The sequence below is a fragment of the Entelurus aequoreus genome, linkage group LG01, assembly GCF_033978785.1.
Source record: "Entelurus aequoreus isolate RoL-2023_Sb linkage group LG01, RoL_Eaeq_v1.1, whole genome shotgun sequence".
Classification (NCBI taxonomy): domain Eukaryota; kingdom Metazoa; phylum Chordata; class Actinopteri; order Syngnathiformes; family Syngnathidae; genus Entelurus; species Entelurus aequoreus.
In genome coordinates, this window is record NC_084731.1 from 59,131,852 (window position 1) to 59,153,322 (window position 21,471).

Sequence of the window (21,471 nt, forward strand, 5' to 3'; positions counted from 1 at the left end):
ACAGCAATGATGGCAAGCTTTAATGCCATAGACTCTAAAACTCTAGTGGAAACGGTGACAGCTCTAAAGTCATCCACCTGCTGCCTTGATGTTTTACCTACCAACTTCTTTAAGAATGTTTTTGACTGCCTATCAACAGACGTATTGCAAATAGTTAATAATTCTATTCAATCGGGCAATTTCCCAAAGGCTTTCAAAACTGCAGTCATTAAACCTCTTCTAAAAAAGCAGAGCCTAGATGCCTCTGTTATCAACAACTACAGACCAATTTCAAATCTACCATTCATAAGTAAAATAATTGAGAAAGTTGTCCAACAACTAAATCACTTCTTGGCTTCTACTGGCTGCCACAACAACTTCCAGTCAGGATTTCGACCTCTTCATACCACAGAGACGGCCCTTCTTAAAGTTATAAATGACATCCGTCTAAACACAGACTCTGGCAAAACTTCAGTACTAATGCTATTGGACCTCAGTGCTGCATTTGACACTGTCGACCACTCAATACTTTTGGACAGGTTGGAAAACTGGGTGGGGATCTCAGGCACAGTTTTAAGCTGGTTCAAGTCATATCTACAAGACAGGAACTATTTTGTTTCCATTGGTGACTTTGTATCAAAACCAACCAACGTAACGTGTGGAGTCCCCCAAGGTTCAATCTTGGGGCCGACTTTATTTAACATCTTTATGCTCCCACTAGGACAAATCATGCAAAATAATAACATTGACCATCATTGCTATGCCGATGACACCCAAATCTATGTAGCGCTATCACCAAATGACTATCACCCCATAGATCTTCTGTGCCAGTGCATTGAGCAAGTCAAACACTGGATGTGCCAAAATTTCCTATAACTAAATGAAGATAAAACTGAGATAATTGTTTTTGGTGCTAAAAAAGAAAGGTTTAAAGTCGTCCAACACCTTCAATCACTGTCCCTGAAAACCTCAAATAAAGCCAGAAATCTTGGGGTTATTTTAGATTCTGATTTACATTTCGACAGTCACATCAAATCAGTAACAAAATCGGCCTACTATCACCTCAAAAATGTAAAAAGACTTAGAGGGCTCATGTCAGCTCAAGACTTTGAAAAACTTGTACATGCCTTTATTACCAGTAGGCTAGACTATTGTAATGGTCTCCTTGCAGGTCTTCCCAAAAAAACTGTCAGGCAGCTACAGCTTGTTCAGAACGCTGCTGCTAGAGTTCTAACAAAGACCAAAAAATGTGAGCACATTACACCAATTCTTAAATCCTTACATTGGCTCCCTGTACATCAGAGAATTGATTTCAAAATCCTCCTGCTCACATATAAATCACTACATGGTCTAGGGCCGAAGTATATCACTGATATGCTCCCACTATATAAGCCCTCTAGATCACTAAGATCTTCTGAGACCAATCTGTTAGCGGTTCCCAGAGTAAACTCAAATCAAGGGAGAGCATCATTCAGTCACTATGCAACAAATAGCTGGAATAAACTTCCTGAAGATGTCAGACTCTCCCCAACTCTGACTACTTTTAAAACTAGACTGAAGACTTTTATGTTCACCTTAGCTTTCAGCTAAATATTGTATTCTTTTAACTTTTTTAACGTCCGCACTGTTTTTATTTTTATTGTCTGCATTTTAATTTTGCTTTGATTTTCTTTCATTTCACTTTGTTGTCTGTGAAGCACTTTGAGTCTGCCTTGTGTATGAAAAGCGCTATACAAATAAAGTTGCCTTGCCTTGCCTAAAGACGACAAAGAGTCTAGTTGGATTGAATACATATTATTTAGACTAGTTGGACTGACTATAGACTTCGTAGAGATCAGTTAGTTGACCAAAATATCCTTAGAGACTAGTTTGACTGACTAAAATATCCTAAGAGACTTGTTGGACTGAGTAAAGATTACCAAGAGACTAATTGGACTGACTAAAATATCCTTACAGTCTGGTTTGACTGACTAAAGACTACTTAGAGACTAGTTGGACCGACCAAAACCTCCTAAGAGACTAGTTGGACTGACAAAATATTCTTTAGAGACTAGTTGGACTGACTATACTTCTTAGAGACCATTTAGTTGACTAAAATATCCTTAGAGACTAGTTAGACTGACTAAAATATCCTTAGAGGCTAGTTTGACTGACTAAAATATCCTAAGAGACTAGTTGGACTGACTAAAGATTACCTAGAGACTAATTGGACTGACTAAAGACTACTTAGAGACTAGTTGGACCGACTAAAACATCCTAAGAGACTAGTTGGACTGACAAAATATACTTTAGAGCAGACCTGGGCATTGTACGGCCCGCGGGCCGCATCCGGCCCTTTGCGCATCCCTGTCCGGCCCGCGTGAGGCCAATCATAAATTACAAAATAAATTTCAAAAAGTATCTATGTCGAGTGTGCAATACAACGGTGCTGCTTTTGTTTTGAAAAGCGTTATTTGTATTACTTCCGTGTGGACGTATGCGCGTGTGCGATTGTGAGTGAATTGAACGGCGCAATTACAAATTACAAAATAAAGTTTAAAAAACGTCTATGTCGTGCGCGCAATACAACTGTGCTGCTTTTATTTTGAAATGTGTTATTTATGCCGTATGTCCGGAGGGAACCTGTGAGTGAAGGTGCAAAGAGACAAGTGAGGAGATGCTAAAAAAAAGAAAAGTTGATGACGAATGGCGTGTTTTGGACTGGCAAGTATTTCTTTACATAAATTAATGGTAAAGCCGTGTGCTTAATGTGTGGTACACAGCTTGCTGTGTTTAAAGAATATCATGTTAATCGCCACTACACGAAGAAACACGAGGGAAAATACCGGAATGTGTCTGATGAAGCGCGCGCAAGGGAGGCTGATGCGTTGATGGTAAAACTGCAAACCCAACAAGGACTTTGTGCCATATTTCACACCCCCAGAGATGCAGCCGTCAGGACAAGTTTCGTCATTTCTCACAAAAGCGCCAGAAAAAGTAAGGCGTTTTCTGACGGAGAGTTTATTAAGGAGTGCTTATTGGACTTTGTTGCGCTGATAATGCCCGGAGACTTGGACTGTTTTTCGCTAACTTTGGATGAGAGCTCTGATGCAGTCAATTAAAGAGACAACCACAGGTAATGACTTGTTCACAGAGGTAAATGCGTGTTGGGACAAGCTGGCAGGTGTGACAATCCAATCCACTTTATTTATATAGCACATTTAAACAACAAAATGTTTCCAAAGTGCTGCACAACAATATTAAAAACAATATTCAAATATTATCCTTAGCTCCACCAATGACTGAATAAAAAGAAAAAACAATTACATATAAAACCAATATAAAAAACAATATAAAATAAATATGATTAAAAACTATTTTTAACAACAGATGGTTGTCCAAATCTGATGGGGGAAAATGTTGGATAATGCAGGATAAAGTGACCATCAAAAGCAATCTGCTTTTGTATAAAGTTAAGTTAGGTTAAATTAAATTATTATTATTATTATTAATTATTATTATTATTATCATCATTATTATTTATCTTACGGTATATCAAAAATAATATTGAGCAAAATTTAATTGAAATATTGTCGTGTGGCCCTCCAGCAGTGCTCGGGTTGCTTATGCGGCCCCCGGTGAAAATTAATTGCCCACCCCTGCTTTAGAGACTAGTTGGACTGACTAAAATATCCTTAGAGACTAGTTTGACTGACTAAAATATCCTAAGAGACTAGTTGGACTGACTAAAGATGACAAAGTCTAGTTGGATTGAATAAATATTATTTAGACTAGTTGGACTGACTAAAGACTACTTATAGACGTTTTGGACTGAGTAAAGATTACTTACAGACTAATTGGACTGACTAAAATATCCTTGGAGACTAGTTGGACGGACTAAAGATTATTTAGAGACACATTCACACACTAGGGCCAATTAATAAACATTTAATAAAGTCAAATACAAATAAGGCAAGAAGAAAAATATTCAACACTTCTTTTTTCTAAAGTAAACCTGTACAGCAGATATACAGTACAAACCCTGTTTCCATATGAGTTGGGATATTGTGTTAGATGTAAATATAAACGGAATACAATGATTTGCATATAATTTTCAACCCACATTCAGTTGAATATGCTAAAAAGACAACATATTTGATGTTCAAACTGATAAACATTTTTTTTTTTTTGCAAATAATCAGTAACTTTAGAATTTGATGCCAGCAACACGTGACAAAGAAGTTGGGAAAGGTGGCAATAAATACTGATAAAGTTGAGGAATGCTCATCAAACACTTATTTGGAACATCCCACAGATGAACAGGCAAATTGGGAACAGGTGGGTGCTATGATTGGGTATAAAAGTAGATTCCATGAAATGCTCAGTCATTCACAAACAAGGATGGGGCGAGGGTCACCACTTTGTCAACAAATGCGTGAGCAAATTGTTTAACACTTTAAGAAAAACCTTTCTCAACCAGCTATTGCAAAGAATTTATGGATTTCACCATCTACGGTCCGTAATATCATCAAAGTGTTCAGAGAATCTGGAGTAATCACTGCACGTAAGCAGCTAAGCCCGTGACCTTCGATCCCTCAGGCTGTACTGCATCAAAAGCAACATCAGTGTGTAAAGGATATCACCACATGGGCTCAGGAACACTTCAGAAACCCACTGTCAGTAACTACAGTTGGTCGCTACATCTGTAAGTGCAAGTTAAAACTCTCCTATGGAAGGTGAAAACCGTTTATCAACAACACCCAGAAACGCCGTCGGCTTCGCTGGGCCTGAGCTCTTCTAAGATGGACTGATACAAAGTGGAAAAGTGTTCTGTGGTCTGACAAGTCCACATTTCAAATTGTTTTTGGAAACTGTGGACGTCGTGTCCTCCGGACCAAAGAAGAAAAGAACCATCCGGATTGTTATAGGCGCAAAGTTGAAAAGCCAGCATCTGTGATGGTATGGGGGTGTATTAGTGCCCAAGGCATGGGTAACTTACACATCTGTGAAGGCGCCATTAATGCTGAAAGGTACATACAGGTTTTGGAGCAACATATGTTGCCATCCAAGCAACCTTACCATGGGCGCCCCTCCTTATTTCAGCAAGACAATGCCAAGCCACGTGTTACATCAACGTGGCTTCATAGTAAAAGAGTGCGGGTACTAGACTGGCCTGCCTGTAGTCCAGACCTGTCTCCCATTGAAAATTTGTGGCGCATTATGAAGCATAAAATACCACAATGGAGACCTTCAGAATGTTGAACAACTTAAGCTGTACATCAAGCAAGAATGGGAAAGAATTCCACCTGAGAAGCTTAAAAAATGTGTCTCCTCAGTTCCCAAATGTTTACTGAGTGTTGTTAAAAGGAAAGGCCATGTAACACAGTGGTGAACATGCCCTTTCCTAACTACTTTGGCACGTGTTGCAGCCATGAACTTCTAAGTTAATTCTTGTTTGCAAAAAAAAATAAAGTTTATGAGTTTGAACATCAAATATCTTGTCTTGGTAGTGCATTCAATTGAATATGGGTTGAAAAGGATTTGCAAATCATTGTATCCGGTTTGTATTTACATCTAACACAATTTTCCAACTCATATGGAAACGGGGTTTGTAGATAATCTACATCAACAAGATGATTTGTCTGAGTGGCTGGACAGGACAGATTAAACATTTTAAAAATGTAATCTATTTTTCAAAAATAGATTTTTTTTCAACAGTTAGAATCGTTACAAATAAGAATCATGATTCTTTCTAAAATTGATTTTTTTTTGACAGCCCTACCATTTATTCATATTTTAATCCAATATAGTAATGTTGCCTGAGGCTGAGCCAATCAGTGGCTAAAATACTGAACAGGTATCTGGTTGGTTTGGCGTCCTCTAGTGGCCAACAGCACTGTAATATTGATCATTTCAGTTTATTTAGCTATTTGGATGCTTAAAAATGCTCAATTTTGGCCCCAAAAATGTAGAATATGTTTTTTTTTTAAATTATTTTTTTTAAACTGCATTCTGGTGAAACCCCAATATTTGTAGCATGATGTGTGTAACTCTTCCAGGACTTCAGAACATTCAGTGGGAAATTCTTTCAGCACTTTACAAAATGGAAGTAGTTACCAAAAAACAAAATGACATAATTAATACAAAAATATTATTTTTTCCTATAATTAATCATGTGTTATAATTACTTTTGATTCAAATGATGAATAACAAATTGAAAAAATGATTGTGACTAAAATTAATGCTAAAGGCAAAAAAGCAAACGTGTTTAGTTTTTGTACGATAATCGTACAAAAAAAATCATGTAGAAAATGAAGTATTTTGACTTACAGGAGAAATGGCTAAGCGAAGGATGGTGCCGTTCTTAATGTCCCCACGACTCTGAAAGAAAAGGCACATTTTCAGCATTCACGTATATTAACTCACAAACGCAAGGCCGCCACATCTTTGTCTGAACCGCAGCTCCACAGTGTCGGCGGCACTCATACAGCCCTCGACCAGACATACATACATTTATATATGTATACATATATATACAGTCGTGCTTATAAGTTTACATACCCTGGGAGAATTTATGATTTTTTGGCCATTCTTCAGAGAATATGAATGATAACACAAAAACCTTTCTTTCACTCATGCTTAATGGTTGTGTGAAGCTATTTATTGGCAAACAACTGTATACTCTTTTTAAATCAACATGACAAAAGAGAGTACCCAAATGACCCTGATCAAAAGTTTACATACCCCAGTGACTTTGATCTGATAACATGCACAAAAGTTGACACAAACCGGTTTGAATGGCTAATCAAGGTTCCAATCCTCACCTGTGACCTGTCTGTTAGTAATTAATGTGTGTGTATAAAAGGTCAGTGAGTTTATGGGCTCCTGACAGACCATTGCATCTTTCATCCAGTACTGCACAGATGTTTCTGGATTCTGAGTCATGGGGAAGACAAAATAATTGTCAAAGGATCTGTGAGAAAAGGTAATTGAACTGCATAAAACAGGAAAGGGGTATATACAAGGAATCGATAATGCCAATCAGCAGTGTTCAAACGCTGATTAAGAGGATGGAAAATGAGGGATTCAGGTAGACCAGCAAAGATTTCAGCCACAACTGCCAGGAAAATTGTTCAAGATGCAAAGAAAAATTCACAAATAACTTCAGCTGAAATATAGGACTCTCTGAAAAATGGTGGTGGGGCTGTTTCAAGATGCACAATAAGGAGACACTTGAAGAAAAATGGGCTGAAGGCACCCCCACATCCATGTGGGCCCAGTTATGGTGAAATAACAACCCAAGACCTCAACAGTGGAACAGGCGGAGGATGATTGCTAACCCTATGGAGCGTCACAACGGCTAGGATGGCGGATGAAGGATGCAGCAGAAAAGGGTCCCCAGTCATCTTGGACTCAATGCCACGGGACCCTGACCCGGATCTGTCAAGGATCGTGTGGTGACTGTCTGTGCACCAGTCTCCCCACGTTAAACAAAGTCACGCACAGGCATCCTCCTTAAAGGGATACCCCCCTACCAGGAGGATCGTCATACTCGCTTCGAGATGATGATGATATATAATATATATACACATATACAGTATATATATACATACATATATATATATATATATATATATATATATATATATATATATATATATATATATATATATATATATATATATATATATATATATATATATATATATATATATATATATATATAAATATATGTATATGAGTGTATATATATGTGTATATGTATATATATGTGTCTGTGTGTGTATATGTATGTACAAACCCCGTTTCCATATGAGTTGGGAAAATGTGTTAGATGATTTGCAAATTATTTTCAACCCATATTCAGTTGAATATGTCACAAAGACAACATATTTGATGTTCAAACTGATGAACATTTTTTTTTTGCAAATAATCATTAACTTTAGAATTTGATGCCAGCAACACGTGACAAAGAAGTTGGGAAAGGTGGCAATAAACACTGATAAAGTTGAGGAATGCTCATCAAACACTTATTTGGAACATCCCACAGGTGAACAGGCAAATTGGGAACAGGTGGGTGCCATGATTGGATATAAAAGTAGATTCCATGAAAGGCTCAGTCATTAACAAACAAGGATGGGGCGAGGGTCACCACTTTGTCAACAAATGCGTGAGCAAATTGTTGAACATTTTAAGAAAAACCTTTCTCAACCAGCTATTGCAAGGAATTTAGGGATTTCACCATCTACGGTCCGTAATATCATCAAAGGGTTCATAGAATCTGGAGAAATCACTGCACGTAAGCAGCTAAGCCCGTGACCTTCGATCCCTCAGGCTGTACTGCATCAACAAGCGACATCAGTGTGTAAAGGATATCACCACATGGGCTCAGGAACACTTCAGAAATCCACTGTCAGTAACTACTGTTTGTCGCTACATCTGTAAGTGCAAGTTAAAACTCTCCTATGCAAAGCGAAAACCGTTTATCAACAACACCCAGAAACGCCGTCGGCTTCGCTGGGCCTGAGCTCATCCAAGATGGACTGATACAAAGTGGAAAAGTGTTCTGTGGTCTGACAAGTCCACATTTCAAATTGTTTTTGGAAACTGTGGACGTCGTGTCCTCCGGACCAAAGAGGAAAAGAACCATCCGGATTGTTATAGGCGCAAAGTTGAAAAGCCAGCATCTGTGATGGTATGGGGGTGTATTAGTACCCAAGACATGGGTAACTAACACATCTGTGAAGGCGCCATTAATGCTGAAAGGTACATACAGCTTTTGGAGCAACATATGTTGCCATCCAAGCAACGTTACCATGGACGCCCCTGCTTATTTCAGCAAGACAATGGCAAGGCACGTGTTACATCAACGTGGCTTCATAGTAAAAGAGTGTGGGTACTAGACTGGCCTGCCTGTAGTCCAGACCTGTCTCCCATTTAAAATGTGTGGCGCATTATGAAGCCTAAAATACCGCAACAGAGACCCCCGGACTGTTGAACAACTTAAACTGTACATCAAGCAAGAATGGGAAATAATTCCACCTGAGAAGCTTAAAAAATGTGTCTCCTCAGTTCCCAAACGTTTACTGAGTGTTGTTAAAAGGAAAGGCCATGTAACACAGTGGTGAACATGCCCTTTCCCAACTACTTTGGCACGTGTTGCAGCCATGAAATTCTAAGTTAATTATTATTTGTCAAAAAAAAAAAAAGTTTATGAGTTTGAACATCAAATATCTCGTATTTGTAGCACATTCAATTGAATATGGGTTGAAAAGGATTTGCAAATCATTGTATTCCGTTTATATTTACATCTAACACAATTTCCCAACTCATATGGAAACGGGGTATGTATGTATATATATGTATATATATATATATATATATATATATATATATATATATATATATATATATATATATATATATATATATATATATATATATATATGGTCTAATTTGAGTGTGTGATGACAGAATGAGGGAGGAAAGCATGCAGCTCACCTGTTCAGTGATATAAAGCTGAGGACCGTCAGCATACCGCAGAGCAAACTGTTCTGCGCCTGACAAAGACCACCTGAATATTGTGGACATAAAGTCTGATTAAAATGGCATTCATGTCATTTCCACCATTACTGCAGCACCATCACGAAATGTAAGTAAAAGCCAGAGTGCTTTGTGTGCACCAGTGGGAAACCTGCGAGACGGCAAAGGAAACATTAACAGTGGGTGTTCACAGCAGAGTGTCGGGATTTTTTCTTTTTCTTTTCTGAGACTGGTGAAATTGAAGCGATAACTAGTATTAGCGTGCACACTGCAGGGAGGAGGACCAAGGTGTTTAGAAAGGTCTAGACGTGCAAGGTACGAAAACGTCAGCAAACAAGTCACAGTTAAAGTACGTTTAGGATACATAAGGATGGTTTATGATGAAACAAAACTGACTGTGACACCCTCTTTAAAGAAAACAAGAAATAAAATGAAATGTCTTCTGACCTTTGCATTGAAAATAACAACCGATCACGTATTAATAAAATAAATAAACATAACAAATCAGAGACAGACACAGGATTGTAAATAGTAAGAATGAAATTAAATAAACATAACAGATCCCAGACAGACACATAATTGTCATTCAAAAAATGGCAGCCAAAATAATAATAAAATAATTACATTATCCCTTTGGATGTGTTGCAATCAAATATGTTTATTTAAAATAAACTATGATATTACAAAAAGTAACAAATATGAATAGCATAGGAAAACATGTCAATAATAATAATAAAATAAACATAAGAGCTCACAGACAAAAACTAAATTGTCATTCAAAACAGTGCAACCAAAATAAACACTCCTAGTTTTTATGTTTGACATAATCGTAATAATAATATATTACATGTATTTACCTCTTTTCTATGTGTTGTATTCAAATAGGTTTATTTGAAATTAAACTACAATTATTACACAAAGTAACAAATATGAACAGTATAGAAAGATACTGTATGTCAATAATCAAAAAAATAAAAAACTACTTTGTCACTTTGTTAATCCTATTTTGTTATATATTTGACATAATAATCATACGAATAATACATCCAGCTGTGTGTTCAAATGTGTTGATCTCAAAATGAATGTCATTATTACAAAAAATATGGAGCATACAAAAACAATAATAACCCTCCACCACCTGACATGTGTAATATTGACCCCCTTCACACCTTGAAGTCCAAAGTCAAAACCCACCTGTTCCAAACTGCATACTCACTGCAACTGTTGTTTTAATTGCTGCATCTGCATATTGTCAAATGTCAGTGGGTTTTTTTTTTATTCAATGTATTTGCATTATTAAATAGAACAACAAATACATATTGAAGTGAACATTCAGACAAAATGAATGAAAAAAAGGAATTAATTAGTATTAAATTGCACACTCTAGTACACAGATGTCAAACTCAAGGCGGGGGCCCGCTACATCATTTTATGTGGCCCGCGAAAGCCTGGAAAAATGGGTTTCAATAAAATACTTTTTTTTTTTTTTACTAAATGCATTCGTTCTTTCAATTTTGACAGAAAGAAAACTGAAGTAGAACCGTCCACAGTGTTTCTGCTCAAAAGGATTCTTCATTCTTCAGTCTGAGCAACGTTTATAAGTTTTACAATATAACTAAAACAATTCTTACTTACTAAACCGTCCCATGTGTGATGTCTGTAGGAGTGTTTTCATGCATATTTGTACGTGCTATCGTAATGTAATGAAGCCAGCGTAGTTAGCACGAGCTAATATGCTAACTCGTTTACAAGTGTCTGTGCTAGTATAATTAACTTACAATATCATTCTTTTTGTATTTTTTAAATTTTGTAAATTCACCAAAAGGTCATAGTAATATTAATGAGTCCATTAGCTGATTGGAGAGCTAGCCGGGAGTGGACCACTCCTCTTATTGAGTCTGTTTAGCTCACAGGTGTCAAACTAAAGGCCCAGGGGCCAGGTCTGGCCCGCCACATCATTCTATGTAGTCTGTAAAAGCCTGGAAAAAATGGGTTTCAATGAAATACTTTTCTTTGTTGTTTTTTTTAAATAAATGCATTCGTACTTTCAATTTTGACAGAAAAAAAAACAAAAGTACAACCGTCCACAGTGTTTCTGCTCAAAAGGATTCTTCATTATTCAGTCCAGGCAACGTTTATACGTTTTGCAATATAACAAACAATTCTTACTTACTAAACCGTCCCATGTGTGATGTTTGTAGGAGTGTTTTCATGCACATTTGTACATGCTATCGTAATGTAATGAAGCAAGCGCAGTTAGCACGAGCTAATATGCTAGCTAACTCGTTTAAAAGTGTCTGTGTTAGTATAATTAACTTACAATATCATTCTTTTTGTATTGTTTAAATGTTGTAAATTCACCAAAAGGTCATACAAACCCCGTTTCCATATGAGTTGGGAAATTGTGTTAGATGTAAATATAAACGGAATACAATGATGTGCAAATCATTTTCAACCCATATTCAGTTGAATATGCTACAAAGACAACATATTTGATGTTCAAACTGATAAAAAAAATGTTTGTGCAAATAATCATTATTTGATGCCAGCAACACGTGACAAAGAAGTTGGGAAAGGTGGCAATAAATACTGATAAAGTTGAGGAATGCTCATCAAACACTTATTTGGAACATCCCACAAGTGAACAGGCAAATTGGGAACAGGTGGGTGCCATGATTGGGTATAAAAGTAGATTCCATGAAATGCTCAGTCATTCACAAACAAGGATGGGGCGAGGGTCACCACTTTGTCAACAAATGTGTGAGCAAATTGTTGAACAGTTTAAGAAAAACCTTTCTCAACCAGCTATTGCAAGGAATTTAGGGTTTTCACCATCTACGGTCTGTAATATCATCAAAAGGTTCAGAGAATCTGGAGAAATCACTGCACGTAAGCAGCTAAGCCTGTGACCTTCGATCCCTCAAGCTGTACTGCATCAACAAGCGACATCAGTGTGTAAAGGATATCACCACATGGGCTCAGGAACACTTCAGAAATCCACTGTCAGTAACTACAGTTGGTCGCTACATCTGTAAGTGCAAGTTAAAACTCTCCTATGCAAGGCGAAAACCGTTTATCAACAACACACAGAAACGCCGTCGGCTTCGCTGGGCCTGAGCTCATCTGAGATGGACTGATACAAAGTGGAAAAGTGTTCTGTGGTCTGACGAGTCCACATTTTAAATTGTTTTTGGAAACTGTGGACGTCGTGTCCTCCGGACCAAAGAGGAAAAGAGCCATCCGGATTGTTATAGGCGCAAAGTTGAAAAGCCAGCATCTGTGATGGTATGGAAGTGTATTAGTGCCCAAGACATGGGTAACTTACACATCTGTGAAGGCGCCATTAATGCTGAAAGGTACATACAGCTTTTGGAGCAACATATGTCGCCATCCAAGCAACGTTACCACGGACGCCCCTGCTTATTTCAGCAAGACAATGCCAAGCCACGTGTTACATTAACGTGGCTTCATAGTAAAAGAGTGCGGGTACTAGACTGGCCTGCCTGTAGTCCAGACCTGTCTCCCATTGAAAATTTGTGGCGCATTATGAAGCCTAAAATACCACAACAGAGACCCCCGGACTGTTGAACAACTTAAGCTGTACATCAAGCAAGAATGGGAAAGAATTCCACCTGAGAAGCTTAAAAAACGTGTCTCCTCAGTTCCCAAACGTTTACTGAGTGTTGTTAAAAGGAAAGGCCATGTAACACAGTGGTGAACATGCCCTTTCCCAACTACTTTGGCACGTGTTGCAGCCATGAAATTTTAAGTTAATTATTATTTGCAAAAAAAAAATTAAGTTTATGAGTTTGAACATCAAATATGTTGTCTTTGTAGTGCATTCAATTAAATATGGGTTGAAAAGGATTTTCAAATCATTGTATCCCGTTTATATTTACATCCATCAAGGGTTGGAATTGGGGGTTAAATCACCAAAAATGATTCCCGGGCGCGGCTACGCTGCTGCCCACTGCTCCCCTCACCTCCCAGGGGGTGATCAAGGGGATGGGTCAAATGCAGAGGACAAATTTCACCACACCTAGTGTGTGTGTGACAATCATTGGTACTTTAACTTTAACTTAACTTTAACATAATTCCCCAACTCATATGGAAACGGGGTTTGTAGTAAAATTAATGAGTCCGTTAGCTGATTGGAGAGCTAGCCGGGAGTGGACCACTCCTCCTATTGAGACTGTTTAGCTCACAGGTGTCAAACTCAAGGCCCAGGGGCCAGGTCTGGCCCGCCACATTATTCTATGTAGCCCGCCAAAGCCTGGAAAAAATGGGTTTCAATAAAATACTTTATTTTTTTTACTAAATGCATTCGTTCTTTCAATTTTGACATGAAAAAACAAAAGTAGAACCGTCCAGAGTGTTTCTGCTCAAAAGGGTTCTTCATTCTTCAGTCTGAGCAACGTTTATAAGTTTTACATTATAACTAAAACAATTCTACTTACTAAACCGTCCCGTGTGTGATGTCTGTAGGAGTGTTTTCATGCATATTTGTACGTGCTATCGTAATGTAATGAAGCTAGCGTAGTTAGCACGAGCTAATACGCTAACTTGTTTACAAGTGTCTGTGTTAGTATAATTAACTTACAATATCATTCTTTTTGTATTTTTTTAATTTTGTAAATTCACCACAAGGTCATAGTAAAATTAATGAGTCCGGTAGCTGATTGGAGAGCTAGCCGGGAGTGGACCACTCCTCTTATTGAGTCTGTTTAGCTCACAGGTGTCAAACTAAAGGCCCAGGGGCCAGGTCTGGCCCGCCACATCATTCTATGTAGTCTGTAAAAGCCTGGAAAAAATGGGTTTCAATGAAATACTTTTCTTTGTTGTTTTTTTTAAATAAATGCATTCGTACTTTCAATTTTGACAGAAAAAAAAACAAAAGTACAACCGTCCACAGTGTTTCTGCTCAAAAGGATTCTTCATTATTCAGTCCAGGCAACGTTTATACGTTTTGCAATATAACAAACAATTCTTACTTACTAAACCGTCCCATGTGTGATGTTTGTAGGAGTGTTTTCATGCACATTTGTACATGCTATCGTAATGTAATGAAGCAAGCGCAGTTAGCACGAGCTAATATGCTAGCTAACTCGTTTAAAAGTGTCTGTGTTAGTATAATTAACTTACAATATCATTCTTTTTGTATTGTTTAAATGTTGTAAATTCACCAAAAGGTCATACAAACCCCGTTTCCATATGAGTTGGGAAATTGTGTTAGATGTAAATATAAACGGAATACAATGATGTGCAAATCATTTTCAACCCATATTCAGTTGAATATGCTACAAAGACAACATATTTGATGTTCAAACTGATAAAAAAAATGTTTGTGCAAATAATCATTATTTGATGCCAGCAACACGTGACAAAGAAGTTGGGAAAGGTGGCAATAAATACTGATAAAGTTGAGGAATGCTCATCAAACACTTATTTGGAACATCCCACAAGTGAACAGGCAAATTGGGAACAGGTGGGTGCCATGATTGGGTATAAAAGTAGATTCCATGAAATGCTCAGTCATTCACAAACAAGGATGGGGCGAGGGTCACCACTTTGTCAACAAATGTGTGAGCAAATTGTTGAACAGTTTAAGAAAAACCTTTCTCAACCAGCTATTGCAAGGAATTTAGGGTTTTCACCATCTACGGTCTGTAATATCATCAAAAGGTTCAGAGAATCTGGAGAAATCACTGCACGTAAGCAGCTAAGCCTGTGACCTTCGATCCCTCAAGCTGTACTGCATCAACAAGCGACATCAGTGTGTAAAGGATATCACCACATGGGCTCAGGAACACTTCAGAAATCCACTGTCAGTAACTACAGTTGGTCGCTACATCTGTAAGTGCAAGTTAAAACTCTCCTATGCAAGGCGAAAACCGTTTATCAACAACACACAGAAACGCCGTCGGCTTCGCTGGGCCTGAGCTCATCTGAGATGGACTGATACAAAGTGGAAAAGTGTTCTGTGGTCTGACGAGTCCACATTTTAAATTGTTTTTGGAAACTGTGGACGTCGTGTCCTCCGGACCAAAGAGGAAAAGAGCCATCCGGATTGTTATAGGCGCAAAGTTGAAAAGCCAGCATCTGTGATGGTATGGAAGTGTATTAGTGCCCAAGACATGGGTAACTTACACATCTGTGAAGGCGCCATTAATGCTGAAAGGTACATACAGCTTTTGGAGCAACATATGTCGCCATCCAAGCAACGTTACCACGGACGCCCCTGCTTATTTCAGCAAGACAATGCCAAGCCACGTGTTACATTAACGTGGCTTCATAGTAAAAGAGTGCGGGTACTAGACTGGCCTGCCTGTAGTCCAGACCTGTCTCCCATTGAAAATTTGTGGCGCATTATGAAGCCTAAAATACCACAACAGAGACCCCCGGACTGTTGAACAACTTAAGCTGTACATCAAGCAAGAATGGGAAAGAATTCCACCTGAGAAGCTTAAAAAACGTGTCTCCTCAGTTCCCAAACGTTTACTGAGTGTTGTTAAAAGGAAAGGCCATGTAACACAGTGGTGAACATGCCCTTTCCCAACTACTTTGGCACGTGTTGCAGCCATGAAATTTTAAGTTAATTATTATTTGCAAAAAAAAAATTAAGTTTATGAGTTTGAACATCAAATATGTTGTCTTTGTAGTGCATTCAATTAAATATGGGTTGAAAAGGATTTTCAAATCATTGTATCCCGTTTATATTTACATCCATCAAGGGTTGGAATTGGGGGTTAAATCACCAAAAATGATTCCCGGGCGCGGCTACGCTGCTGCCCACTGCTCCCCTCACCTCCCAGGGGGTGATCAAGGGGATGGGTCAAATGCAGAGGACAAATTTCACCACACCTAGTGTGTGTGTGACAATCATTGGTACTTTAACTTTAACTTAACTTTAACATAATTCCCCAACTCATATGGAAACGGGGTTTGTAGTAAAATTAATGAGTCCGTTAGCTGATTGGAGAGCTAGCCGGGAGTGGACCACTCCTCCTATTGAGACTGTTTAGCTCACAGGTGTCAAACTCAAGGCCCAGGGGCCAGGTCTGGCCCGCCACATTATTCTATGTAGCCCGCCAAAGCCTGGAAAAAATGGGTTTCAATAAAATACTTTATTTTTTTTACTAAATGCATTCGTTCTTTCAATTTTGACATGAAAAAACAAAAGTAGAACCGTCCAGAGTGTTTCTGCTCAAAAGGGTTCTTCATTCTTCAGTCTGAGCAACGTTTATAAGTTTTACATTATAACTAAAACAATTCTACTTACTAAACCGTCCCGTGTGTGATGTCTGTAGGAGTGTTTTCATGCATATTTGTACGTGCTATCGTAATGTAATGAAGCTAGCGTAGTTAGCACGAGCTAATACGCTAACTTGTTTACAAGTGTCTGTGTTAGTATAATTAACTTACAATATCATTCTTTTTGTATTTTTTTAATTTTGTAAATTCACCACAAGGTCATAGTAAAATTAATGAGTCCGGTAGCTGATTGGAGAGCTAGCCGGGAGTGGACCACTCCTCTTATTGAGTCTGTTTAGCTCACAGGTGTCAAACTCAAGGCCCGGGGGGCCAGTTCTCGCCCGCCACATCATTATATGTAGCCCGCAAAAGCCTGGAAAAAATGGGTTTCAATAAAATACTTTTTTTTTTTTTTTTACTGAATGCATTGGTTCTTTCAATTTTGACAGAAAAAAAATGCGTATTTTAAACTTTAATATTATCTGACCATATATTATTATATACTGTATTGCAAATGTATTTTCGTGATATAAAAACAAACAGTTAAATTTTTGCCTGTCACCTTTATTTATTTATTTAAAGCAAGTTATACATTAAAAAAAATCTAATAATCAAATGCATTTCGATTATTCATGATTAATCACAGGTTATAACCCGCACGCATAATGTAGATTAATTTTAAAAAAGGGGCCCTCTGAAAGCAGTTATTACTGCGATGTCGCTTCCCACCTCCTGCATGCACCAATATCTACAAAATATGTTGCTAAAACAGCAAAACGAACCAAAAAAAAATGCAATGATTAAAAATATTGAAAAACATCCTTTAAACAGAGCCAAATTAAATGGTGTGAATTTGCTGGTGCCATGTATCTTTAAAATTGTGTCGGCAGCCTTTCCCTGTTTTACCAACTAAACACACTTATCAGTGTCATCATAAGCATAAAGGCATAATAAGTACGTTACAAAATGGCGAGGAGACTTACCCGTCACACACTTCTCGAATGATTGAAGCCAGCGGTCTTTTCTGCAAATGGAGAAGGCAAGAAGTGTTCAAAGAAAGACATTTTCACTTTTAATGTTGAAATACGTCACTGGTATGAACATGAATACTTTTAACAACACAACCGTATTTTTCGGACTGTAAGGCGCACGTAAAATCCTTTCATTTTCTCAAAACTCGACAGAGCGCCTTATAACCCGGTGCGCCTAATGTACGGCATAATTCTGGTTGTGCTTACCAACCTCGAAGCTATTTTATTTGGTACACGGTGTAATAAGTGTGACCAGTAGATGGCAGTCACACATAAGAGATACGTGTAGACTGCAATATGATGGCAGTAAACAACACCAAAACTTGAAATGTCCCATTGAGAATATAGAACATTACACACGGCGCTCAAAAACCTGTCAAAATGCTTTTAGTACAACTTCGGTAAGCGATGAAGCCGCACCGCTTGATGAATTGTACTGTGCTTCAACATACGAGTATTAATATGGTGTGTGTAAAAGGACCGCAAAATGGCACCTATTAGCAGACATATTATCTGCCGTTTTGTTTTGCAATATTATGCAACAATAACTTTTCTTACCTTCTGGTATCTGCTGATCTGTATTTGGGATCTGCATGAGTCCTGAAAATGTACGCGCTTCCGCCATTGTAGTCAGTGGTGACGCCGTAAGTCATAAGCTTCTTCTTTTACTCTACCTTCTTGTTGAGGGACATTCATTTTCCGCTGTTGCCATTTCTAATATAAAGTAGTGTAAAGTTCTTACTTATATCTGTCAGTAGACTAGCTATAAAAGCTACCGGTGTAGTGAGTTTACATTATTCACCCAAGGAACTTTGGTTATTAGAGTTCCGGTCGAACGGTTTTTCACGGGACACATTTCCGGCGTTGTTGTTGCACTAGTGAGCCACGGATGAGGAGATGCTGCTCCGTTATTGATTGAAGTAAAGTCTGAATGTCATTAAAACAGTTAGCTCCATCTTTTGACACTTCTTCCACTCCCGTCCTTGCACGCTACACCGCTACAACAAAGATGACGGGGAGAAGACGCTGTCGAAGGTGAGCCACGTAAAAAAGACCGTCCACGAAACGGCGCATCCTGAAGTGACTGTCAGAAAGTGACTTGAAAATGATCTGTAAAACATCATCTATGCAACATTTTGACCAAAGAACCACCATTACATGTAATGTAGACCACAAGGAAGTCTTTTACATTTAGAAAAAAATAAAAATAATATGACCTCTTTAAAGCGCCTTATAATCCGGTGCACCTTTTGTATGAAAATAGACCTGACTAGACCCGCTCATCGACAGTGCGCCTTATAATTTAGCGCGCCCTATGGTCCGAAAAATACAGTACATAACAGGACAGTTTGAAATTAACAGTGTATCCAATTACGGACTCCATTCATTTGCAAACAGGAAGTAGAATTGATAGCCCAATGTTAGTATATTCCAGAATTATTTCATTAAAATATGTATTACACTCAACCTTGCGTACAGGTTATGCATACATTTCAGTACAATATTTCAGTGAAATTATAGCATAAAACTATTTTCTATAAACCGATTATTTCATGTATTATAACTTTCAATTTACGGAACATTGTGGGACAATACTGGTTTCCCAGCATGCTTTACTCTACCCAAGTAATTCAAAATGGAAAAACATCTGTGTTAAATGTTAGTGTTAGTGAAGTATTTGTAGTATGTAGGCCAAAACGTTGGCTATATACATGACAAGTTCTTCCCGTTACTTGGCTATAAAAAATTTATCAAAATTGAAATTCCACTTCCTGTACAGCGGATTAAATTCAAGTTATTCAACGAATTGAATGGAAATTCTACTTTGAAAAGTTTGCAGATGCCACTTAAAGGGGGAATGCACTTATTTTTAATTGTCTCTAAAATTCACAATCCATATATGTTGTTCTTCTTTTATGCTAAGTCGTAAAATATAAATAAATAAAATAAATGATAAATGGGTTATACTTGTATAGCGCTTTTCTACCTTCAAGGTACTCAAAGCGCTTTGACAGTATTTCCATTCACCCATTCACACACACATTCACACACTGATGGCGGGAGCTGCCATGCAAGGCGCTAACCAGCAGCCATCAGGAGCAAGGGTGAAGTGTCTTGCCCAAGGACACAACGGACGTGACTAGGATGGTAGAAGGTGGGGATTGAACCCCAGTAACCAGCAACCCTCCGATTGCTGGCACGGCCACTCTACCAACTTCGCCACGCCGTCCAAGTAAGAGGCAAGTAAGAGGTGGCTAACTATGCAGCTAATGTATGTATACTATTCCGCCCAAAAAGCAATATTCATCGTACTTGGTAGAGGTTAGGAGTGATCCAGGAGAAGGTTTTGAGCAATGATACTGACCTGGTCTATCTCGATAAGCTGAGCATTGGCACCAGGCCACTCAATGGCTACTTTCACCACGTCGGCAGGCGGGGGCATGGCTGCCTTCTTTGATCGCGGTCGCCACCTGCAGGACGACTGTTTACATACTCACACTTCAATCATCCTGGCGCAAAAGTGGGCTGATTGATATCAAGTGTGACAGGGCGGTGACCCTTTACCTGAGGGAGACGTGTGGAAGGGCTGGTGGGTCTCTCACAGCTCTACTCCAAAAGCCACAGTGTCAGTTCCCCTGTGAGACAACACACAGGGAGCGCTTCATTCTGCTTGTGTCGGTAAAGAAGTGGACTAACATTGTACTCCACACATATGCAACATGGCGGCACAGCTCAGTTATCATGGTTGCCAAGAAACCAGTGTGGTTCAAAAGAAGATGAACATTTGTGTGTGTGGTATTTACTCTTTTATGAAACAATACAATCAAGTCCATGGTCGTTAAACCTTCATGTGCATTAAATTGCATTATAATGGTATAATTGTAATAATTGTATCCAAACAGTTTGTCTATCTCATTTAAATATGACAAAGAAAATATGACATGACATCATAAAATCATTGCGTCAATAATTTGCAAATATCGAATCTAATTGACGTGTCTGCGTATTAATTTGTTTGCCGTTATATCAATGTGTGTGTGTAATCAGATGTGCGTAGTTTGATTTGTGTGTCCGCATTATGATTTGTCTGTGGGTAGAAAAATATGTATTTCGATCTGCGTGTGTAAAAAAAAAAATGTTGTGTCCGTAATCAGATTAGTGTGAAGTAGGAACCATTAATAGGATGTCTATTGACACGTGACTTTTGCGACACTTCTGCCGTGAGAGATATGTGTGTGTACATATCCAGATTTGTGTATGTGTAATATAACCACAATTATTTGCAAAAATCTGTGCGACTGTTATCTAATTGATGTGTTTGCGTATTAGTTTGTCTGACTTTGTATCAATCTGTGTGTGTGTGTAATTAGAATATTACATAGCGATATTGTTATCATAAGTGCTAACGCAGTGTGTGTGCCCGCTTTATGATTTGTCTGTGGGTAGAAAAATAATATGTCTGTGTATTTTGATCTGTGTGTGTGTAAAAAAAAATTTAAAAATGTTTTGTGTCCGTAATAAGATTTGTGTGAAGTAGGAACCATTAATAGGATGTCTATTGACACCTGACTTTTGCGACACTTCTGCCGTGAATGATATGTGTGTGTACATATCCAGATTTGTGTACGTGTAATATAACCACAATTATTTGCAAAAATCTGTGAGACTATAATCAAATTGAAGTGTC

The 21,471-nt window shown here is 38.1% G+C and overlaps 1 protein-coding gene across 8 annotated transcripts in view; it reads right to left on the reverse strand.

Annotated features, from left to right (window-relative positions):
- LOC133655071 (engulfment and cell motility protein 2) overlaps nt 1-21,471 on the reverse strand; it is a 164,193-nt gene that overhangs the window by 113,687 nt on the left and 29,035 nt on the right. For 6 of the 8 annotated variants that reach the window (XM_062054994.1, XM_062054987.1, XM_062055014.1 and 3 more), the window contains 5 exons: nt 20,349-20,419; nt 20,149-20,265; nt 17,736-17,776; nt 9,460-9,532; nt 6,289-6,339 (listed from right to left, as the gene is read on the reverse strand). In XM_062054994.1, coding sequence (XP_061910978.1) covers nt 6,289-6,339; nt 9,460-9,532; nt 17,736-17,776; nt 20,149-20,226 — 243 coding nt within the window. In that variant the 5' untranslated portion in view covers nt 20,227-20,265; nt 20,349-20,419. The remainder of the gene's footprint in view (nt 1-6,288; nt 6,340-9,459; nt 9,533-17,735; nt 17,777-20,148; nt 20,266-20,348; nt 20,420-21,471) is intronic. The other 2 variants (XM_062055000.1, XM_062054983.1) reach the window with 1 other exon arrangement.